A 24,373-nucleotide genomic window follows, 5' to 3' on the forward strand; every position below is an offset into this window, starting at 1 on the left:
GACTCATAAATATGGAGAACAAACTGAGGATTGCTGGAGGGGTGTGGGAGGGGGGATGGGCTAAATGGGTAAGGGTCATTAAGGAATCCTGAAATCATTGTTTCACTATATGCTAACTAATTTGGATGTAAATTTTAAAAAATAAAAAATAAAATAAAAAAAATGAAGTTGTAAGAACAAGAAGATTCATTAGGTTTTATGCATTTATTTTAAAGTACCAGCATATCTATTTCTTTAAAAAAATATTTTGGACAGTAAGGAAGGGTTTGACACTACTTGCCTTAGATGAGTAAAAATCCTTTTTAATATCACAATTAAAATCGGTGTTTAACTACCAGGGTTCCATCTTGCCTATAATATCCAAAGATAGTATCTACCTATTTAAATTAAGTCTACTTCTTACTGTCTTTTTTAGGTGGAGATATCACGGATTATTTCATTTTGCACAGTTTGGTGACAGACCACAAACATTCCTTATTGGATTATATTAGTCAGGAGCTAGAAAATTAAGAGAAGGACTTAGTGGTGGTATTTTGAAGGGTTGGTAAAGATTTGGTTTGTATATTCAGAATTCCTTTCCTCTCTTACAGGATTTCTTTAACGTAAGAGACATATAAACACGAAGTTAAAATTGATTTGTTAATATACTTCCATCCTGTATTTTCTTGAGGTCAACCATCTATGACTTTTAGTGATCAGCGCTACCTTGCTGATTGTCTTCTTTCTCTGCTTTCGTCTCTGCACCAGACTTGATCGCTCTTTTTCAACTCTGGGAAACTTACTTTAATTTTCTTGTTTTTTCCCCTCAGGGCTTTGGTAGGTGACTAATTTGCTAATACCTGAAAATCTAATCCTGAATTTTAATTGGTTGATATTACCTCTTACAGGGATATTTAGATTTAAGAGTTGTATTTGATTTGAGGAAATGAGGTTGAGGGGAAAATGTGAGCAAAAACCAAAGTAGCACATTTGAGAAGGAGAACAAAAAAAGAAACTGGCTTCATTAGCGTGTATGATACATGTTGAAGAACTGAGGTTTGGTAAGTAATGTAGAATTAATTGTGAATTCCAGGTTCACCATTTCATTTCATTTCATTGCATTGCATTTATTTTTCCAGAAAATAAATGTTTAAAAACTTTTAATCCCAGTAAAATAGCATAGAGCATTATATTAGTTTCAGGTGTACGATATAATGATTCAGCAATTATATACATTACTCAGTGCACGTCATAATAAGTATACTCTTAATCTCCTCCACCTCTTTCACCTGCCCTCCCCCCCCCCCCCCATCCACTTCTTCTCTGGTAACCACCAGTTTGTTCTCTGTAGTTAACAGTTCATTTTTGTTTGTCTCCTTTTTTTTCTTTGTTTATTTGCTTTGTTTCTTTAATTCCACATATGTGTGAAATCATATGGTATTTACCTGTCTCCGGTTGACTTCTTTCACTTAGCATTATATCCTCTAGATCCATCCACGTTTTTGCAAACGGCAAGATTTTATTCTTTTTTATGGCTAGGTAATATTCCATTGTGTGCACGCATACATGTGTGCATGTGTGTGTGTATCTCATATCTTCTTCATCCATTCATCTATCAATACACACTTGGGTTGCTGCCATAATTGGCTATTGTAAATAATGCTGCAGTAAACATAGTGGTGCATACATCTTTTCGAATTAGTGTTTTTGTATTCTTTGGGTAAATACCCAGTAGTGTGATTACTGGATTGTAGGGTGGTCCTAGTTTTAATTTTTTGAGGAACCTCCATACAGTTGTCCACAGTGGCTGCACCAGTTTGCATTCCCTCCAACAGGTTCCTTTTTCTCCACATCCTTGCCAACACTTGTTGTTTCTTGTGTTGTTGATTTTAGCCATTCTAACAGTGTGATATCTCTTTATAATTTTGATTTGCATTTCCCTGATGGTTATTGATGTTGAGGATCTTTTCATGTGGGCTATCTATATGGCTTCCTTGGAGGAATGTCTGTTCATGTTTCTGACCATTTTTAATTGAATTATTTGGGGTTTTTTTGGTGTTGAGTTGTATGTTTTTTACGTATTTTAGATGATAACTCCTTATTGGATATGTCATTTGCATATATCTTCTCCCATTTAGTAGGTTGCCTTAGTTTTATTTTTTCCTTTGCTGTGCAGAGATTTTAATTTTGATGTAGTCCCAGTAGTTTATTTTTGTTTTTGTTATCCTTGTCTTAAGAGAAGTTACTGCCTATATGTTCTCTTCTAGGAATTTTATGGTTTCAGGTCTCACATTTAAGTCTTTAATCCATTTTGAGTTTATTTTTGTGTATGGTGTAAGAAAGTGGTCCAGTTTCATGCTTTTACATGTAACTGACCAGTTTTCCCAGCACAATTTGTTGAAGAGACTGTCTTTCCCATTGCATATTCTTGCCTCCTTTGTCATAGATTAATTGACCATATAATCATGGGTTTTTTCTAGGTTTCTCTTTTCTTTTCCATTGATCTGCATGTCTGTCTTTGTGCTAGTATCATACTGTTTTGATTTCTTTAGCTTTGTAGTGTATCTTGAAATCTGGGATTGTGATACCTCTAGTTTTGTTCTACATTTTCAAGATTGCGTTGTCTATTCAGGGCCTTTTCTGGTTCCATACAAATTTTACGATTATTTGTTCTAGTTTTGTGAAAAATGCTGTTGGTATTTTGACAGGGATTGCATTAAATCTGTAGATTGCCCTAGGTAGTTTGGACATTTTAACAATATTTGTTCTCCCAATCTCTGAGCATGGACTATCTTCCATTTGTTATGTCATCTTCAAAATCATCAGTGTTTTATAGTTTTCAGAGTATAGATCTTTTACCTGTTTGGCTAAGTTTATTCCTAGGTGTTTTGGTATTTTTGGTGCAATTGTAAATGGGGTTTTTTTCTTAATTTTTATTTCTGCTACTCCATTGTCTATAGAAATGCAATGGATTTCTGTATATTAATTTTGTGTCCTGAGACCTTATTGAATTCATTTATCAGTTTTAGTAGTTTTGTGGTGGAGTCCTTCACCATTTTAATGGTCTTTATGTAGGCATTATTGTTTATGGTTTCTTAAGTAGGCAAATGACATGATATTCCAAACAGTATTTGGGGAAATTATCCTATGAATAGTGTGTGGCCGGTGACATATGGGATATTCTTGGCCTAGTCCAGTGAAGTACAATCAGATTTGACAGAATGGAGGGAGTCTAGGAGAGACACTGCTAAGTGAGCCTGTCAGTAAATAATAGGTGGTAATTCATTAGAGCATGCATCATCAGAGGAGTCCAATAGTATGTTTATAAAAGATAGGTGAAGCACAGGACAAGGCAAGCTCGTGCTTGTCATTCTAAGGTAGACATTTGGCCTACCCTGTAGGGGTGGGGAGAGGGGCAGTAGAGCAGAGAAGAAGGAGCAAATGGCCTTAGGCCTAGAAAGTCCAGGGTGCTAGATAGTTTATGAAAGGCTTATTTTCATTCTCCCTTCCTTCTTTCCTTCTTAGACACCTGTTAAATATGAACCACTGTGCTAGGAACTGGGGTTATAAATAAGGAATGGTCTTTGTCCTCAGGGGTTCACAATCAAGTCAGACTGATACAGAAGGTGAATAATGATGTTATAGACGAAAAGTTATAAAAAATGTATAAAATTTATTAAAAAGATCCATAGGAGCATTGAGAAGGGAACAAAAGAGAAACCAGAGAGAAGCTCAGTTGTCATAGCCAAGGAGTTAGGTCAGGACAAGTCGAAGCGGCAAGGGTGAATGGTTGATGACATCTAGAGTATTGTGGTGGTTAGAGCTCCATAAATGTTTCCTGCTGAGCCTGAGGAGAAAGTGAGGGGGGTTTGAGTCTTTAGGTGATAAGTAAGTGGCACCAGTAATATAGAGAGAAAGGATATAGTGGCAGGGAACGAACAAGGGCTTTAAAGTATTTGGGAAACATGACGCAAAAGGACTCCAGATAAATGGCTCTATGACATAGTGATGTCCTAGGCCAAGGTAGGAAGTCCCAGGAGTGGACGGAGAGCAGATGGACAAAAGATAAGAATTGACAATTCGCAAGAAAGAAAACCTAAGCAATAAAGAGATGAAAAGATGCTCAACCTTACTAGTAATAAAGAAACTCAAAATATACAGCAAAACACTGTTTCATACCCATTGGATTGGCAAAAACAAAAATGTCTGACAGCTCCAAGTGTTGGTGAAGACAGAGAAATGGGAACTTACTGAAGTCCTGATAGCAGAAGTATAAATTGGTACAACCACTGTGGAAGGCAATTTGTGCCTATTATTTAATGAAGAGGCTAGCAGCCATTTATCATTCTTTCTGTGTCAGGCCTTGTTTTAAGTGTATGCTTTAAAAAAAATATTCTTTGATTTAATTTTTCTTTAACTTTCCCCTGATTTTATAGTTGAGGAAATAGAGCTTAAAAGAGGTTAAATAATCTGTCCACACAGTCAAAAAAGTAGTGAATAAAAGAGCTAGGATTTTAGCTTAGATCTGTCTTTCTAAAATTTGTGTTCATAATCACTAACGATAATAGGAAGCATATATTGAGCATTTACTGTGTGCCAGGCAGTGTATTTAATATTAGACATACCTTACCTGATTTACCTGTGTAATAATAACTCTTTGAGGTTAAGAATTTTTGTTACCCATCATGTGGCTTTTAGAAATTAAGTAACAAGCTAGCAAGTGAAAAAGCTGTATTTAATTCCAGTGATCTTGACCACATGAACTTTTCTTCCACATCATATTGAAAGATCCAGAGGTGTAGGATAGACTACAGGTATATTTTGACCCGGATTCTCTTTTTTTCCCCTCTCAGTTTTACTGAGATATGTATAATTGACATATAACTTTGTATTATATACAACATAAAGATTTGATACATGTATATACTGCAAAATAACCACAAGTTTAGTTTAGTTTATCACCTCAAAGTTTTTCTTTCTTGTGATAAGAACTTTTTTTTTAACTTTGAGGGTTTTTTTTTTTTTAAGTTTATTTATTTATTTTGAGGAAGCATGTGGAAGGAGCAGCCAGAGAGAGAATCCCAAGCAGGCTTTTGCACCGTCAGTGTGGAGCCAAAATGAGGGGCTTGAACTCACTAACCGTGATTTGTTTCCATGTCTTGGCTATTATAGGTAATGTGGCATTGAACGTAGGCGTGGGATGTCTCTTAAAGATAGTAATTTCATTTCTTTGGGTATATACCCACAAGTGGAATGGCTAGATCATATGCTAGTTCTATTTTTAATTAAAAAATTTTTTTAATTCCCGTGTAGTTAATGTACAGTGCTATATTAGTGTCAGGTGTACAATATAGAGATCCAACAGTTCTGTATATTACTTAGTGCTTATCAAGACAATCCCGCTCCTAATTCCCTTCACCTATTTCACCCATCCTCCCACACACCTCCCTTCTGGTAACCATTTGTTTGTTCTCTATACTTAAGAGTCTGTTTTTTGGTTTGTCTCTTTTTTTTTCTTTGTTCATTTGTTTCTTAAGAAACTTCTTTTCTAAAGTTTATTTATTCATTTTGAGAGAGACAGAGACAGTGTTGAGCAGGGCAGGGACAGAGAGAGGGAGAGAGAGAATTCCAAGCACTGTCAGCATGGAGCCTGATGCAGGGCTCGAACTCAGGAACTGCTAATCACGACTTCAGCCAAAACCAAGTGGTGGACGCTTAACTGACTGAGCCAAATCTCTGTAATATTTTCCATAGTGGCCACACCAATGTACATTCCTAGGAGTAGTGCCCAAGGATTCACTTTTCTCCACATCCTTACCAACACTTGTTATTTCTTATCATTTTGATAATAGCCATTCTAATGGGTGTGAGATAATATTTCTTTGTGGTTTTGATTTGCATTTCTCTGATGATTAATGACATTGAACACTTTTTCATGTACCTGTTGACCATTTTACTATTTTCTTTGGAAAAATGTCTCTTCAGGTCCTCTACCCATTTTTAAGTTGGATTGTTTGTTCTTTTTTGCTGTTGAGTTGTATGAGTTCTATATTTTGGATATTAACTACTTATCAGATATATGATTTGCAAATATTTTCTTCCAGCTGGTTGTTTTTTCATTTTGTTGATGGTTTCCTTTGTTGTGCAGAAGCTTTATAATTTGATATGGTCCCACTTGTTTATTTTTGCTTTTGTCATCTTTGCTTTTGATGTCAAATTTAAAAAATCATTGCCAAGACCAGTGTCAAGGAGCTTACCCTCTATGTTTTCTTCTATCAGTTTTATGGTTTCACGTTTTACATTCAAGTCTTTATCTTGAGTTGATTTTTGTGTATGATATAAGATAGCATCTGGTTTTCATTCTTTCACATATGGCTGGCAGGTTTTGTATATGATTAAGTCTTCCATATTGTAGAAATAATTCTCATGTTTATTTCCTTCATGGTTGAGAGATAGTTGCTGATAGCAACTGGAAAGGAGCTCCATTCTTTCTCTTTAAAAATAACATCTCTTCTCATAAGTGTCATATGAAACTATTGAGTTTTCCTCTGATTAGAACATTCCTGAAATAATCTTGTCGGGCGCCTGGGTGGCTCGGTCGGTTAAGCATCTGACTTCGGCTCAGGTCATGATCTCGCAGTCTGTGGGTTCGAGCCCCGCGTCGGGCTCTGTGCTGACAGCTCAGAGCCTGGAGCCTGTTTCATATTCTGTGTCTCCCTCTTTCTCTGACCCTCCCCTGTTCATGCTCTCTCTCTGTCGCAAAAATAAATAAATGTTAAAAAAAAATTTTTTTTTAATAAAAAAAAAAATCTCGTCAGAGTAATGTCACGCATTGATTGCTTTAAGTCTTGAATATTTAGTTTTCTTCCCCTCTCTATAATAAAAGAGAAATTTCTCTATTACTCTGATTGGCTTAGAACAATTAATGTCCAACCTTGGGCCTGGAAGTAGATCAAGCCCATAGAGACAGTAGATACATGATAAAGAAAGATCATTCCCCAAGGGTAATTTGGGTCTGTTATTAAGGGGGAATGAACACTGGATAGTTAATCAATATGATGCTTTATAAATATACTATATCATTTAATTTTCTCAGTAGTTCTGAGGAAATTGAGACTTAAGCTTCCATAATTATTAATGGCAGAGTTGAGATTTAATTCTAATCTAGTGCTTGCTTTATTTCTTTCCATCTGTCTTGTGTCTCCTTCAAAGAAAAATAATAAGTTGTCCCACTGGTATATGGCATTCATGACCCTATCTTCTCAGATTCCAAAGTGATTTTCTGTAGTTTTCCTTAATTAAAACTTAATCATCACAAGATACCAAAAGTTATGGGGTACAGTTTAAGTAGTGCTTAGAAGGCAACATATAGCAGTAAACACCTAAATTAAGAAGCCAGAAAGATCTCTAGTACATTGTCTAACCTTCCACCTTATGACACTAAAGAAGGAAGAGCAAATTAAACCTAAAGCAGACAGAGCCAGCCTGGCTGGCTCAGTCAGTAGTGTGACTCTTGATCTCAGGATCATGAGTTCAAGCCCCAGGTTGGGCATAGAGCTTACCTAAAAAAGAAAACAAAACAAAGAAACCTAAAGCAGGCAGAAGGAAGTAAATAATAAAGATTATAGTGGAGATGAGAAAAACAAGGGGGAAATCCACAAAGCCAAAAATTGGTTCTTTGAATAAAATGAACAGTATTAACAAACCTTTAGCTAGAAACACTAAGGAAAAATAGAGAAGAATCAAATTATTAAAATCAGGAATGAAAGAGGGAACATTTCTGTTGACCTTACGGAAATAAAAATGATTATAATAAGGGAATACTACATAGTACATGACCACAAATTAACCTACATGAAATGGACAATGGATGAATTGTGTGGTATGTTAATAATGTTTCAATAAAGGTATAAAAAACTTATTCATTGTTTAGTATGTATCCTGTGCAGAGCTGCGTACTAGAGTACGAACATAATATAGCCTGAAGATGCTGAAATTAAGTTTATATATCTATTATATTCTGGTGCCTTTGTGTACAGTAATGAGAGTCTGTGGGAATTAAGTAGGAATAAAATGAGGGTTGGCTTGGTTATCATTCCTACACAAGATAGTCCTGCTCTACAGCATCATTAAGATTATATAGATGTCAGGGCACCTTGTCTGCTCAGTTGGTTAAGTGTCCGACCCTTGGTTTTGGCTCAGGTCATAATTTCATGGTTCCATGAAGTTTGAGCCATACGACGGGCTCTGCACTGGCAGCGCGGAGCCTGCTTGGGATTCTCTCTCCCTCTTTCTCTCTGCCCCTTCCCCACTTGCACTGTCTCTGTCTCCCAAATAAATAAACTTAAAAAAAAAAAAAAGATTATTTAGATGTCATGGGGGTTTCTGGATGGCTCAGTCGGTAGACTGTGCAACTCTTGATCTTGGAGTTTTGAATTCAAGCCCCACATTGGGTGCAGAGATAACTTAAAAATAAAATCTTAAAGAATATTTAGATGTCTTTTATCCTGGGAGTTCTTAAAAGTTTATAGAATGGTTTACCTAGAGATTTGGAGTTGTTTCTGTAATGTTTCTGGGCCTCTCCTCTATTCTCATTGTGCATGAAGTTGAATAACTATTTTTGTGAATGTGGAGTCGTGATCAGACCTCATAGTGCATAGTGTAGGACTCTTTTTTTTCGTTTGTTTGCTTACCAACTATATATGACTTTGTAGACTGCCTAACTTACAATAAAGATTGCTATAGTTCTGGTATCTAGATTCTACTTAGGACTCTTATCTAAATGACAGTGTGTTAGGTTTTACCTGATATAGTCTGTGCTTTTCAAGCTGGTTGTCTATGTTTCGTTTTCTCCACAGCAATGATTTTGAATTACTAACATTCTCTTCAAGTATAACCTACCCTAGTCCCCTCATTTTTAGAGATTATTTTGCTTAACTCACATCTAAAAAATAGGGAAAATAATAATACTTAAGCTGTGAGGATTAAATACATGTAAAGGACTTAATATAATGCCTGGCACAATATGCTTGCATATTGTGCATGTTTTATTATTTATAATTATTTATTAATTTGTTTATTTATAGATACTGATTGGGGATTTCACTATTTACCAGGTACTGTGCTAGGGACCAGATAGATATGGTCCTTGTACTACTCATGGAGTGATATCTCAGTTTGTACTAGATATTACAGTAGTTATTTTACTATTCTAAGTGGTGGTGAAGAATTACTATTCCAATTAAATTTTAGTTTCTCCATGCTTCTAAAAATTTGTATATATTTACTGAACTAACTTTATTAAGGATTTTCATTAATTGTGTATATCTAAAATAGAAGAGCAGTAGTACACTGTTTCCAAAGTATGAGGTAAGAATTCATTAAGCTCTTACCTAAAGCAATGAAGATAAATGGGTGAATCCCAGAAAATTTGCTACTGACTTTGTAGTTTGGTTACCTAGTAGAGTCTACACTTTATTTGATTTCTGTCTTTTTTCTTTTTAAAAGTAGGATGGTTTTACTATTGAGAGATAAATAGTATTTTGGTATATAACATACCAATAGGATATTTTTGAAAGAACATCCTAAGAAGAGTTAAATATAGTATGACCTTCTGGTTTTAGATGGTTGAGATGTCTTTGTAATAGAGATCCATCATTTAAATGTTATATGCTAGGAAGATGGAATCTTGAAGAATGGGAAACAAGAAGAAAATACTTCCTAAATGATATTTTAATTGTTCCTTTGAAGCTGAGGGAAAGTGTAAGTTGCTAATTGACCATTATTTTATCCTTTCATTCCTACTTCAGTTTACTAGGTGACGCAGTTTTGCAAACATTTGTAACATGCACGTGAAGTGATTGTCAGCATTGTACACACTGGGAGTTACTGCTCCCGTTTCACTCATTTCTTGCTAGTTCGAGTCCTTTTCAACAAAAGCACAGATAATGAGAAAACAGTGTGATAACCCAGAAGCAAAAGAAGTTGAATTATTAAGTCTAGATTGTCTTTATGTTTTAAGTCAGCCAGTAGAAAGGTTTTTTTTTGAATGTTGAGATACTATTTCTCATCCGTCTATCAAGTCTTGCCCTTATAGCTCTTGGTGTGTGACTTACTTTACAGGCAAGCTTCTTCAAAGATTGCCCTGGCTGTCTCATACTTCACTTACACTGTAATCCATTAAAGGCTGGCTGCCGCCCTTTCCACTCACTAGTGACTTCCTAATTTTTTATATTAACCAGTATTTCTCAGTCTTTCTTCTTCTTCTTCTTTTTTTTTTTTTAGTGTTTATTCATTTTTTTGAGAGAGAGAGAGAGAGAGAGAGAGAGAAAGAGAGACAGAGCACAAGTGGGGGAGGGGCAGAGAGAGGGAAACACAGAATCTGAAGCAGGCTCCAGACTCTGAGCTGTCAGCACAGAGCCTGACACGGGGTTTGAACCCACAAACCATGAGATCGTGACCTGAGCTGAAGTCAGACGCTTAACCAGCTGAGCCATCCAGGCACCCCACTTCTCAGTCTTTCTATAGCATTTGCCATTGGCCACTTCTGCCTTAACATGCTCTTCTCATTTTATTTCTATAATACCCCTTTCTCATAGTTTCCTCATACCTCTGTGGCTATTACTTGATTTCCTTCATGCATTTTATTTTTGCCCATGCTCTAAATGTTGCATTTTCTAAAATTCTGTTCTTAGGTTAATTTTATCATTCTTTATTCTTCCAACTTGTCAACTGTCCATCTATGTTTGTAGTTCCATCTACCTTCCATGAACTAATGGTTCCCCAGTGTATTTCTATAGCTCAGCAACAGGCTTGAAATTACAATTGTCTGCTGAATTCAACAGGTTGTTCTTATACTCAATATTCTGATATCCCTTACAGTCTATACAACCTACTATATATTCTCTTATTTTGGTACAATTTATCATATAGTTGTACCAATTTTTAGTCAAAAATTAGTATCTCTTACATTTATCTTATTTTTTCTGTCTCTACTGTAATAATTTAAACCCTATTCTCTCTCTTGGGATATTGTAACTATTCCCAGAATCACCTTTCTGCCTCTAGAATTAACCTCTCTGTAGCCTATCCTCCTCATTGCCACCATAGCAGTGTTCTAAAGTAAAATGTTTTGTGTTTTTCCTCATCTTAAAATTTTTTACTATTTATTTATTTATTTGTTTATTTATTAATTAATTATTTTTAGAGCGTGCAAATGAGTGAGGGAAAGGGGCTGAGGGAGAGAGAGAGAGAAAGAATCCCAAGCAGACGCCATGCTCAATCAGCGCAGAGTCCAACACAGGACCTGTTCCCATGACCCTGGTGGGATCATGACCTGAACCCACATCAAGAGTCAGACATTCAACCGACTGAACCATCCAGCCACCCCTTAAAATCTTTTATATGCTTCTCCTTACCCAGCAGTAGATTTTATATGTCCATCCATGGCCCATCTGCTTTTGGATCATTTAGAGAACTTTTGAAAAGCTCCTATACTGTATCTTCCTCCATCGATTATGAATCAGTATAGAGTTTAGGAATCTTTAAAAATCTTCCCAAGATGATTTTGATAAGCAGCCTGGGCTGGTAAACACCGACTTATAAATGTCTTTCACTTTCCTTATCATGGAGTCTAAGGCGTTTCGTGGTCTCATGCCTCCTGCTTCTCAAGCGTCTTCTCATGCTGTTCTCCATTCATTCACTGTACTCCAGTAGCCTTGGAGCCTACCAGTCTTGATCCTTTTTAAAAGACCTTTGTTTGCTTTTATTGGATCAGGGCAGAACCCTAGATTTCTGCCTGCTCCACCTTTGCTTTCCTCCGTACCCTAGTCAGCACCTCCTTGGGTTTCACAGATGGAACTCAGGTTGAAAGCTACTGAACTAATGCAAATTAATGAGGTCCAGAAAGATTAAGTGATTAAGTGACTGAAGTCATATATTGGTCAATGGCAGACCATATCTAAAATTCAGGATTTATATTCCTAACAGAGTTCTTAGGTATTGCTCTTCTCTCTTTTCATATGTATAATGTCTGGGCAACTTGATCTGAAATGACCCTTTAATTCTTTACTTCCTAAATAAATTATCATTCATTTATTCCCTCATTCATTCATTTATTCATCCAGTAAATTTATTCATTCAATAAACATTTATTTGACTACACAAGGAACAGTGTAGAGTCCAGGGGAGGTAGGTAGAAAATCTGAATAATACAGATTTCCTATTATTAAGGTTCTTAAGACAGGTCCATTGTATTCAATTATAAAATACTATACAGAAAAACAAATTATTAATTTTTTAGAAGAGAAACCATAGTATAACCTTTTCCACTGTTTTGTGTTTTTCTTTTCTTTCTTTTATCCAGGGAAAGACCATGTTTGTAGATTTATTGGCTGTGGGAGGAATGATCGATTCAACTATGTGGTCATGCAGTTGCAGGTAGGTTACTTTGAAAATGTATCTTAAAATATTTCAGTTTTGATCAAGGTACCTAATTTTACTTGTTATGGATAAAACAAAATTCTTGGTATCATCATCTCAGAATGTTTTATACTATGCAGATGGAATTTTTTTTTTTTTTTTGGATGGAATTTTATTTAAACAGATTTGATATAGATTTTCCCAAAGACGAAAGGGTTGTTCTTGTCAACTGTTTTAGTTGATCCATATCTTCATTGATTGTCATCATTGCAAAGTTTTTCAATCCCTACATGGATTGCTGGATATAATGTGAGTCTTGCTCTGTTCCTGTCCCTTCCCCTTCCTGTCTTTATTACCATTAGGACTCTAGTTTTTAATTTATGTGCTCACGTAGTAACTTTCCTTGAAAATTGAAGCATTAGTTGATACAGAGGAGAAATGCATTCCTTTTTCTTTTATCATTCATTAACATAGGTCTGATCCCTATCCTTTAGACGGAGAGTGGAATTGGGCTGGGCAGGAGAGGAAAGAAACTCAGAAAGGGAATTTTGGAGTAATGACCACAGCAGGGAGAAGAGGGAAACCATCCCATTCTCTCTGACAACTGCGTCTGCCCCTGAACACATACACATATACACATACACACACACACCTCTGAACTGTAGTCACTCTCAAAGTGTAAAAGCTGTGGTTTACCTTACTGCCTAACTTAAGAGTTATCAGAGTTTCCTTTCGTCTTTTGCGAAACTTTCTTTGGACATTGGGTTCTTTTGTTTTCTTTGAATTTAACTGTATAACAGTGATTTCAGACATATATCCTAGCCTGAATGCTTTCTCTTCTCATCAGAATGCTTTTCCTGTTTCCCTCAACTATCCTTCAGCATTCGAGTTAGATCTAAAGATATTGTCTCTGTAAGTTATAGCCATAGAGTCTTTGAGTCGTGTGATTCACTGTCTCTTGAGCCAGCATTGTTTTATTTCTTGAAGCAGTTATCCTTGTAACTTTTGAAGTCATTAGTGTAGACCCTCCTTCTCTCACTTTGGTCATTAATAATGTAACTTTTTGGTATGATATTGTATAGTTTTCTTCTGGATTTATTATACATCTTATTTGATCCTCACCATATCCCCATGGAGAGGATAAGGAGGTTATCCCCATTTTGCAAGTTAAGGGACTGAAGCTCAAAGAGGTCTTCCCTGGGGACTGACTAACTTGTTGGGTGTTAGGCTTTTGTGGAAGCCTGAGGCCAGTATTCTTGGCACAATTAGAGAAAACTCTTCATTTTGTTTTTAGGTTACTACTGACTAGAGAATATGGATAGAAGCTTTCTCAGTCTGTAGAATCTGTCTGAGTCTTAACACATACTCATTTTTATGTTACTTGAGCTTGTTTTTATTTTATTTGCAGTCATTTAAATCTCACTTTCTGGAAATGGGAGGGCTCTTAGTCTGGGAAAACTAAGGAGATTGTTGTATATCAGATAACAATGGCCTTTGGCCTTTGGCAAGCTCTTATGGACTCACCTAAAAACCTTTCTATTTGACTTCATGCTGTATTTTTTCCTGTCATAATAAAATTAATCTACCATTAGCCACCCCCCCCCCCATTCTGCGTAGTTGATTGACTTGATTTGGGCTCACGCTGGTGTACTTACTAGAGGGTATTCTCTCTTAGTTGACACATTGAAGATAATTACAAAGTTTCCCCATGTACATTGTGATAAAATTTACATACTCAGCTTTTCACTGGCACTTTTAATTTCTTCTAAAAACCCTAAGTTCATTAATTCTTAAGTACTCTTTTCCTCTTGGTGATTCAATTATATAATATCTGCCTTAAAAATTTCAAGGAATAATCCTATGTCTATTGTAGAAATTATAGCTAATTACCACTAAAATGGGTCTTTTTTTAAATGTTTATTTAAAAATTTTTTTTTTTTTTTACATTTATTTATTTTTTGAGAGTCATAGAGAGACAGAGCACAAGTTGGGAGGGGCAGAGAGAGAAGGAGATACAGAATCCGAAGCAGGCTCCAGGCTCTGAGCTGTCAGCATAGAGCCTGACATGGGGCTTGAACTCACAAACCATGAGATCATGACCTAAGCCGAAGTCGGAGCTTAACCTACTGAGCCACCCAGGTGCCCCTGTTTGTTTATTTTTTGAGAGAGAGTGGGGAAGAACAGAGACAGAGGGAGATCGGGAATCCCAAGCAGGCTCTGCGCTACCAGTGTAGAGCCTGAGACAGGGCTCAAACTCACGAGCCATAAGATCATGACCTGAGCTGAAATCAAGAGTCAGACCCTTAACTGACTGAGCGACTCAGGCACCCCAGAGTGGGTCTTAAAATCTTATAGGATCAAGAAGTTGTACTTATTTCTTTTCTCATTTCTACCAGCAAGACCTGAGACAGTTCTCGTGGAATTTCCTTTCACCATTGAGGCTTTCCAGAGCCATCTTTTTTATAGCCAAGGAGTGATATTTTGTGAAAACCATATCACCTAGGGAAAGCCAAGAAGTACTTTTAATTTTGTAACCACTACAGATGTAGATCTAGATTGCCTGACACCAGAACTGCCATAGTTTTAAAAATGTATTTTTTTATTATGAAAGAAACTAAACATACATGAAAATAGAATAGTATAATGAATACCCATGTACTCATCACCCAGCTTTGGTAATTATCAGTATATGGCCAGTCTTGTTGCTGGTGTATTCTCCCTCTCCTCTCCCTTCCCAGATTATTTCAAAGCAAACTGAAGGAATATTTTATGTGGAAATATATACATATGTATTCTAAGAGTCGGAGATTCCTTTTTTCTCCTCTTAATGATAAAACACAATAGTTCCTTCATAATAGTGTCAAATATCAAGACAATCTTCAGATTTCCTTGATTGTATCTCTTTTATTTTTTATATTTGGTTTACTTGAATCTGGTTCCAGACAGAGTTCCACACATTGCATTTGGTAGATATAATTCTTAAGCCTCTTTTACTCTATAGATTCACTTTCTTTTTTTCTTACAGTTTTTGTTGTTTTGATTGTCATTGATAAAAGTGGAATCATTTGTTATTAAGTTGTCATGTTCTGGAATTTGCTGATTGTCCCCTCCTTATTTAACATGTTCTTCTATCCCCTGTATTTTCTATAACCTGGTGATTAGATAAGATTCCAGTTTTGTTTTATTTGGCCACAGTACTTGAGAGGTGAGTGGTATGCTTCCTGTTGCATCACATCAGTAGGCAATGTCTGGGTTGTCTGTTTTTAGTAACGTTAGGATTGATTGGTGAGATTCGGGGACTGTCAGCCTGATGCATCCTTTTTAAAGTTCCCAGTGGTTTTTCTCCTATGTTTTAAAAACCCATTAGTAATCATTGCCTAGATGCATTACTTTAGTGAGATTGCAAATGTACTATTCTAATTCTATTTTTCTTAGTTTATTAACTGGAATTCTTCAAAAAGCACTCCACCAGGTGTGCTTGGCTGGCTCAGTTGGTAGAACATGCGACTCTTGATCTCGGGGTTGTAAGTTCGAGTCCCACACTGGGTGTAGAAATTACTTTAAAATAAATAAATAGATAGATAGATAGATAGATAGCACTCCACCAATTATTAGGTTACCTGAGATACATTTTATACAAGAAAGGCAGTAAATAGAAGAAAAGAATACTTGATTCTTAAACTCATGAATCGTGAGATCATGACCTGAGCTGAAGTCAGATGCTTAATGACTAAGCCACCCAGGCGCCCCAAGATTCATTGTTTTTTAGTGCTGCATACCGGTCAATAAGATGAATTTCCCACAGTGTATTAAACCTTTCATTTATTGATAAACATATAGATTATTTTCACTTTTTCTCTATAACATAATAACCGGGGTGCCTGGGTGGCTTAGTTGGTTAAGTGCCTGACTCTTGATTCAACTCAGGTCATGATCTCATGGTGGGTGAGATCCAGCCCTATGTCTGGCTCTGCACTGACACCATGGAGCCTGTTTGGGATTCCCTCTTTGCCTCTCTCTCTGCCCCTCCCCTGCTCTTGCCAGTGCGTGCTCGCTCTCTCTGTCAAAACAAATAAATAAACTTAAAAAAAACAAACAGGTAATAACCAGTTTTAGTTTATACTCTGAAGTATAATTTGGTAGATAAAACCTGCATATATACCATGTTAATAACTTTCCTCCATACTCTTGCTAGCCTTATGTTTTAGTTTTTTTGATTTTGTTAATTGATATTTTAGGTTTGTATGTATGTATGTATGTATGTATGTATGTATTTATTTATTTATTTATTGTTTATTTTTGAGACAGAGGGCAGACAAGCATGCACAAGCAGGAGAGGGGCAGAGAGAGGGGGACAGAGAATCTGAAGCAGGCTCTGCACTGACAGCCAAGAGCCCGATGTGGAGCTCGAACCAGGAGATCATGACCTAACCTGAAGTCACATGCTCAACTGACTGAGCCACCCACGTGCCCCTTAGATTTACATTTTAAAAGATTTGAAATGTTAGAATCATTGCTAATACCATAAACTGAATTAATTTATTTTCTTTCAAAAGCTTTTATAACTGTACAAGGTGTTTACAAATGAAGTTCCAATATTTCTTAGGTATATTTTTGGAGATCAAAATACTGATTTTTGAGAAAATATTGTTGGAGTGCTAATAAAATTTATTAGGTATTCTCATGGATTGTAAAACTCATTGTTCTAGATTGTCACTTATTTTACATTTGCTGAGATGTAGAGAACAATAAATTCACCTAACATTTAAAAAATAATAATAAAGATAACTACCAATTTATGTTATGAGAAAACTGCATTTTTAAAGAAGATATGAAGTATGAAAGACTCCTGACTTTCCTGTAATTTTTCAATTCTTTTATTACTTAAGTGCTATTTAGTATTTTTTTTTTATTAAAAAAATTTTTTTTATTAGGTAAACTCTATCCCCAGTGTGGGTCTTGAACTCATGACTCTGAGATCAAGAGTCGCATGTTCTACTGACTGAGCCAGCCAGGCACTCCTACTATTTTATTTTAAATGGTACTCAAGTAATTTAAGAATTTATTACTTTTTCAAAAGTGAATCAACTGTCTTTAGATGAAGTGATGGTATTAGTGGTATTAATCCCAAGCATATACTACAAAGTTTTGAGAATAGAGAGATTGGGATGTTTAAATTCCCTCGTGATGAAGGAGCCAGTTTCCATTCTTTGGGTGGTAGAACTATAGCAACTGTAGCCCTACTCTTCTCATCAAATTACTGGTTTGTTACCTAGGCAACAGAGAATTTTGTGGGTGGAGCAGTACTATGAAGTGGAAAAAAAAAAAACCCCACAACTTTGAATTCAAACAGGTTTAGATTTGAAAAACAACTTTATCTTAATAGGTTAACATTGTTTAAACTTTCTGAGCCTCATTTTCTTCACCTGTTACACCTATTTTAGGTGGCTGTAAAATGCAATCAGGAATGTAACACATCTGGCACAGGCTAGATACATTCACTGCTTTTATTTATTGCTATAAATTATTGAGTGTTTGCTTCATGTTATTTTTGTTCATAATAACAGTAATTAGCATTTACTGAGTACCTACTGTGTGCCAGGCAGTATTCTAAACACTTTACATGTATCTTGTTTAATTCTCTTCATTTTATAAGGAAACCGTGACACAGAAAAATCAAGTAGTTTGTATAGGAATATGTTTGTATAGGAATATGTAATGAAGAATTACTGTTCTGGTACATGTATTTTGTATATTTAGACTACATTTTGTTATGGCATGAAAGACAAGTGGAAACACAACGATGACTCAAAGACACAGTATGTTCAAAAACTTCTGGTTATTCTTAAATTTGTCTGAAACATTCATGTATTTTAATGGAATCTCTTCTCTTTTTTTATTTTTAAAAATTTTTTAAATTTACATCCAAGTTAATTAGCATATAGTGCAACAATGATTTCAGGAGTAGATTCCTTAATGCCTCTTACCTGTTTAGCCCACCCCCCCCAAAACCCCTCCAGTAACCCTCTGTTTGTTCTCCATATTTAAGAGTCTCTTATGTTTTGTCCCCCTCCCTGTTTTTATATTATTTTTGCTTCCCTTCCCTTGTGTTCATTAGAATCTCTTCTTTTGAATGAGAGGGTCGCGATTTGGGTAAAATCCTTGCTCTTTCTGTCAAAACATTTTTAATAGTAAATGAATAACTCCCCAGTCTTCTCTTACAACATAGTACCATATTTGACATTGTTGATTTGGTTTTCACAGGGTCGGAATCTGGCAGATCTACGCCGTAGCCAGTCCCGGGGCACATTCACCATTAGCACTACTCTTAGGCTGGGGAGACAGATTCTGGAGTCTATTGAGAGCATCCATTCCGTGGGATTCTTGCACCGAGACATCAAACCAGTAAGGGACCTTTTCAAGTCAGAGCATAGACTGAGTTTGCTTTGTACTCTTCATCTGATGATGGGACACAATAAATTATAATTGTAGCTTTCTGTGTTTGCTTTCTATTATTAAACACAAGGTAATATTTTAATTTCTTTAGAAGCAAAATGTAACTTGCCTCTTAATTTTTTTTTTAAAGTTATAATTACACACTACCACTTAAATTCAAGAGCTTTTCTCATACAATGAAAATGTTGCTTGCAGCCAAATTAAAAATTATTAATGCTTGACTATTATTACGTGTGCGGACATTCCTAGTTACTTAACCTTACACCTCAATTGGTAGTTAGTCTTTAGATTTTTTTTTCCTGATACTGTCTAAAAATATATACATATGTTGCTTTTAGATATTGACATTGTGTTCTTTGAACTATTTCTCAAGTGACAAATTGTACTTACAAGAAACCATCAGTTGTGAAGGACCTTATTATTTTTTTTCTGAGTGCTGCAGTGGCAATATATAGTATTTTTTTCAATTTCTGTTTTTCTTAGAAATTGTCACTTCCATAACTGAAATATGCTTTTATTTTTCCTTCTTGGTTTGTTTTTTTTTTTTGTTTTTTTTTTTTTTATTACTCACAAGGGGAAATGATCCATTTCTGGTATACTGTATTTACTATAAATATACCATGTGTTGGTTAGTGCAGTTGAAAATTACACCCTTCTGTTGCTACATGATTTCTAAAATTAAATGGTTTACATGAAAATGCCAACTAAAATTAACATTAGTAGAGTCAGGCTTAACGTAATGTAGATTTCTTCTCCTCTTTTTTTTTTTTTTTTTTTTTTTTTTAATTTTTTTTTCAACGTTTTTTATTTATTTTTGGGACAGAGAGAGACAGAGTATGAACGGGGGAGGGGCAGAGAGAGAGGGAGACACAGAATCGGAAACAGGCTCCAGGCTCCGAGCCATCAGCCCAGAGCCTGACGCGGGGCTCGAACTCACGGACCGCGAGATCGTGACCTGGCTGAAGTCGGACGCTTAACCGACTGCGCCACCCAGGCGCCCCTCTTCTCCTCTTATTTCTGTGCGAAGCTAAATGTCACTACTTGAGAATCATGGTGACTGAATGCTCCTTAAATGGAACAGTCTTTTAAAATAAAAGCTGACAATTCTGTAGCAATTTTGCTTTTTCCTTTATAAATTCCCTTTTTGCATACCATCTTTGCAAGTCTGTGCTTATTTAACATTACATTTACTTTTTTAAGGAAAGAATGCAAAGTTTATTTTCCTTAAGTCTGTTTTGAAATGTTTCCTTAAATTGAATTTTAATTTTGTACTTAGTGAAATTCAGCGTTATGATGCTTATAGGAAATTCATTTAAATACCTCGCCATGTATTAAAATTTGCTCACTCCTGGTTCTTCCCATGTTAAAAAGGAAGAATTGGACTGTCTTTAAAGCACTGACTTAGATTAGAATTTCAAGGAATTTAGAGTTCCACTTAAGTCAGTGTTGTGTTGTATGTAACTTTATACTGTCAGTTAGATTCTTTGTTGCTCAAAGTTACCTGATCCTGGGCACTCATAAAATCCACAATGAGATTGTGTATTAATATCCAGCAAAAATCATTGATTGGAATAGTATATTTGGGACGTATGTATTATATAGAGGTTAAATTGAAGAGTTAAAGTATAGGAAGGATAAGATGTAAATATAAGTTTTATAAGAATATATTTCCTTCTCTGCTTTTCTAGTCAAACTTCGCCATGGGTCGCTTTCCTAGTACATGTAGGAAATGTTACATGCTTGATTTTGGCTTGGCTCGACAATTTACCAATTCCTGTGGTGACGTCAGACCAGTAAGATTTTTCATATTATTATTAAATATTTAAGAATTAACCTATTATTTATAGTACCACTTTTTAAAAAAAAAAAGAAATACAAATTATATATAGAATGGATGTCATTCAAAAAGTAGTATATAGAATTTATCATTAAATATAGGATAGAGGTAATTAATTTTATTACTGAAAGTTGTGGCTTTAAAAAAAGTACATTAAAAACATTTTAAAAATTAAAAAAAAAAAACTTAAAAAGTACATGAGACACAAGTTTAGAATGGATTTGTAGTAAGAACACATGTTGGCCCTTTAGGATCAGGGGCCTTTTTTGCAATCTGAGGCTCTTTCTATATCCTACAGTTCTTCTGTTTTTGTTATTGTACATTTCATATCCAGAATTTACATTTGGTTCTTTTAAAAAAAAATTGTCTTTATTGATATTCTCTGTTTGATACGATGTTGTTGTCATACTTTCCTTACTTTGCTTTGGTTCTGTGCACGTATTTATAATGGCTGTTTTAAAATCTTTTAAGTCCAGCATCTACTCACTGTCAGAGGCAGTTTCTATTGCCTGTTTTCCCATGTATGGGTTATACTTTCCTGTTTCTTTGATTTCTTACATTTTTTTTTCTTTGTTGTTGGAAACTGAACATTTTAGATAATATCTTCTAGTAGTTTCAGATACTGGTCCTCCTTTCTAAGGCTTGTTATTGTTATTTTGCTTGTTTATTTGTTGAGTGAACGACTGGATTTGTTTTAGTGAAGGCTGTTCTCCCTGCCGCCACCCCCCAACCCCTTTTTCCCAACACTCAGTATTAAGTCTGTTGTTGTTCTGGGTCATTCTGCCTACAGTCACCCTGGAATGACAGTGGTATTGGTAGGGCTGTCTTCTATACTTTCTCTGACCACACCCAGTTTTTAAGCTCCACTAATTGCTGGCTGATTGCTCTATTGTTTATAATAGTGCCCTGGGGCATAAATTCCTCCACAAAGGAATCTAATCAAATTGTGGCTCCTAAAATGGAATAGTTTCTGAGGTCAGAATTTGTATTTGTCTGAGCCCAGGAGTCCTCCTCCCAGATGTCTCATTCCCCTGGTTCTTTCTCACTTGGCCAGCCTGTAGCCTAGGCTCTATCTTCATTAGATCGATGAATCTCTTCCCATTTTTCTACACCACAACCTTCAGTATTTTTGAGAAATGTCTTCAGTTTAAACTTCACTGTTGCAAATGAAATAAGTTCCTTTGGGAAGAGGTATTTTTTTCATGCCTTTCTCCTGCCCCTGATATGCCCCGATTCGAGAGACCCCCGAAAACAAACCAGCAGAGTCCAGAGTCAAAGCCAAGCGGCAAGGGTCGTTTATTGCAGGTTCGAACCCAGTGCTCCGCGCACTCTTTGCCGGTGACGCAAAAGGCCCCGAGCAAGGATCTTACAGCTTCTTTTATAGACAGGCACAAACAAGTTAGGGATTTTTTTTGAGGTTACAGAGCTGTTATAGGTTGACATTTAAATTTGAACGCTCAGCAGAACTTGATTGGTTCCCGCCTTTATTTCAAACCATTCAGCAGAACTTGATTGGTTCCCGCCTTTATGTCAGACTGCGACCGGGTGCACCCTGGCTGGTTTCAGAAGGGGGGGGGGGGGGGGAAGGAAAGATCATTTCTTTGCAGTTGTGAGTACACCTGGTAATTTTTCTCTTAGCCTCTCATTGCCCCCTCTCTTTGGTGCCTTAAGAGCCAATCTTGGATCTTATGTGTCTGACTCAAATGTTTCGGTAATGACGGGTTGGTATTGGGTCCTAAGGACCATCAGTTGGATCGTGTTAACTCGGTCTTTGATAAAGGCAACTAGTTTATTAATAATATAAGGCCCGAGGGCGAGGAGGAGAAGGAGGAGTATAAGGGGCCCCGCTAGAGCAGAAAGCAGGGTGGCTAGCCATGGGGACTGATTGAACCAAGACTCAAACCAGCCTTGTTGTTGTTCTCATTCATGCTTCCGTTTGGCCAGGCCTTCTCTAACTTTAGCCATGGACTCTCGGACTACTCTGGTGTGGTCAGCATAAAAACAACATTCTTCTCTTAAGGCTGCATATAAACCTCCCTGTTGGAGGAAGACTAGATCTAGCCCCCTTCGGTTCTGTAGGACCACTTCAGAAAAGGAGGTCAGAGATTTTTCGAGGTGCGAGATTGAGTCCTCAAGTCTGGCTATATCCTCATCAATGGCTGTCCTTAGGCTATTGAACCCTCGGTGCTGAATGGCTAGTGATGAGATCCCTGTTCCTGCCCCTATGGCACCGAGGCCAAATAAGGTGGCCAAGGTTATGGCCGTAAAGCTTTCCCGTTTTGTTCTTATTGACTCTCTTGCTTCCGTCCCTTCTGTCCACAGATCATATATAACATTTTCTCGGTGGTAAAGAACCCTTGGAAATATTAATATCATGATACAATATTCGGGTGACAAATTAAAAACATCCCTGCTAACACATGGGGTGAGCCCTGTCTTAGAACAAATCCACCAGCTGTCAGGAGCTGGAATCATCCATTTAGATTCACCTATAGGGCGACTAGTCTGGGCACAGAGCTGGATATGGCTAGAGGGGACCTTTCCTATACAAGTCCCACTGCCAGTGACTGCTTGCAGTGTGAGGCTGGGGCCCTTTCGATTCCACTTGCAAGCTGCTGGCGAATCTTCGTCTGACAGTGAAAAAGGAGCAGCTAGTCCTACGGCTTCGTAGAAGGGGGGGGTTTATATCATAACATAGCCAGCAGGCCCTTGTTGCCTCAGGGTCCGATCGGTTTAAGGCCTCATACGCTGCTGTTAGCAATTTCCATAGGGAGTCTATACCTTCTGGGATAGACTCGTCTCTTTTTTTCCTTAATTTTTTTAATACCTGATTTGGCCCTACCGGTTGTACATGAGGGGAGACTTTTAATTTTATTTGAATGGCAGTCCCAAAGAGGGGATATTGATATAAGTACAGTCCCCAAGTGAGTCCTAAGATCCACCGCCTGTCCTTTTTTCCCTCCTCTGTAAATCTCACACGAATAAGGTTACAGTTTTCATCATACCTGGTGCGGCTACATGGTTGGACATAGGACATTTCAATAAATTGGGGTTTTACTTCCCACTTCCATTCCCCATCATTGGAGGTGACACAACTCCAGGCTGTGCAATAGAGGTTTTCAAACCCCCCACATGTGTGCCTCATTGCCCCCGTCCTAAATCCCGGACATGCATAAAATCCATTTCTACTTATTGATACCCTCCTTTGCAGTTGCCTCCATTTACCTCCTTCCATTTCTTTTAATGGACTAATTTTTTCTAAATTAAAATATAAATCTGGCCACCAGGTATTTAATGGGGCAGTTCCTAGAGTTTTGTTGTAGACTTCATGAGTCTCTAAATTAGTAATTTCCCATGTCAAATTATAGGGGTCAGGGGAGTTTGAATTTACAGACAGAATTTGCAGAACAATCAAGAGAAGGGTAAGTACCATAGTTACAGCTCAGTCCGTGGGCGGCGTAGAGTCAATTTCAAAGGATTGTCCTTAGTCCGATCAACAGTCCAGGTTGTCTTTGAAGGTCCAATGAGGTCTGAGAACGGGTCCACTGGTTTGGCGTGGGCGAAATGGATCCAGGTGGCGATTCCGTCTACTTTGATGGCAGTAGGCGTTGTCAGGATGACCTGGAAAGGTCCTTTCCACCTGGGCTCCAGAGTTCCCTGTCGATGACGTTTGATGAGGAC

At 36.8% G+C, this 24,373-nt stretch overlaps 1 protein-coding gene across 7 annotated transcripts in view; it reads left to right on the forward strand.

Moving 5' to 3' along the window:
- Positions 1–24,373, forward strand: part of TTBK2 (tau tubulin kinase 2) — a 167,905-nt gene that overhangs the window by 56,937 nt on the left and 86,595 nt on the right. For 5 of the 7 annotated variants that reach the window (XM_042989059.1, XM_007081723.3, XM_042989058.1 and 2 more), the window contains 3 exons: positions 12,344–12,417; positions 18,664–18,804; positions 20,544–20,648. In XM_042989059.1, the coding sequence (XP_042844993.1) occupies positions 12,344–12,417; positions 18,664–18,804; positions 20,544–20,648 (320 nt within the window). Of the gene's footprint in view, positions 1–997; positions 1,041–12,343; positions 12,418–18,102; positions 18,219–18,663; positions 18,805–20,543; positions 20,649–24,373 lie in introns of those variants that run through there. The other 2 variants (XM_042989061.1, XM_042989062.1) reach the window with 2 other exon arrangements.

This window comes from Panthera tigris, chromosome B3, assembly GCF_018350195.1.
Source record: "Panthera tigris isolate Pti1 chromosome B3, P.tigris_Pti1_mat1.1, whole genome shotgun sequence".
In the NCBI taxonomy this organism is placed as follows: domain Eukaryota; kingdom Metazoa; phylum Chordata; class Mammalia; order Carnivora; family Felidae; genus Panthera; species Panthera tigris.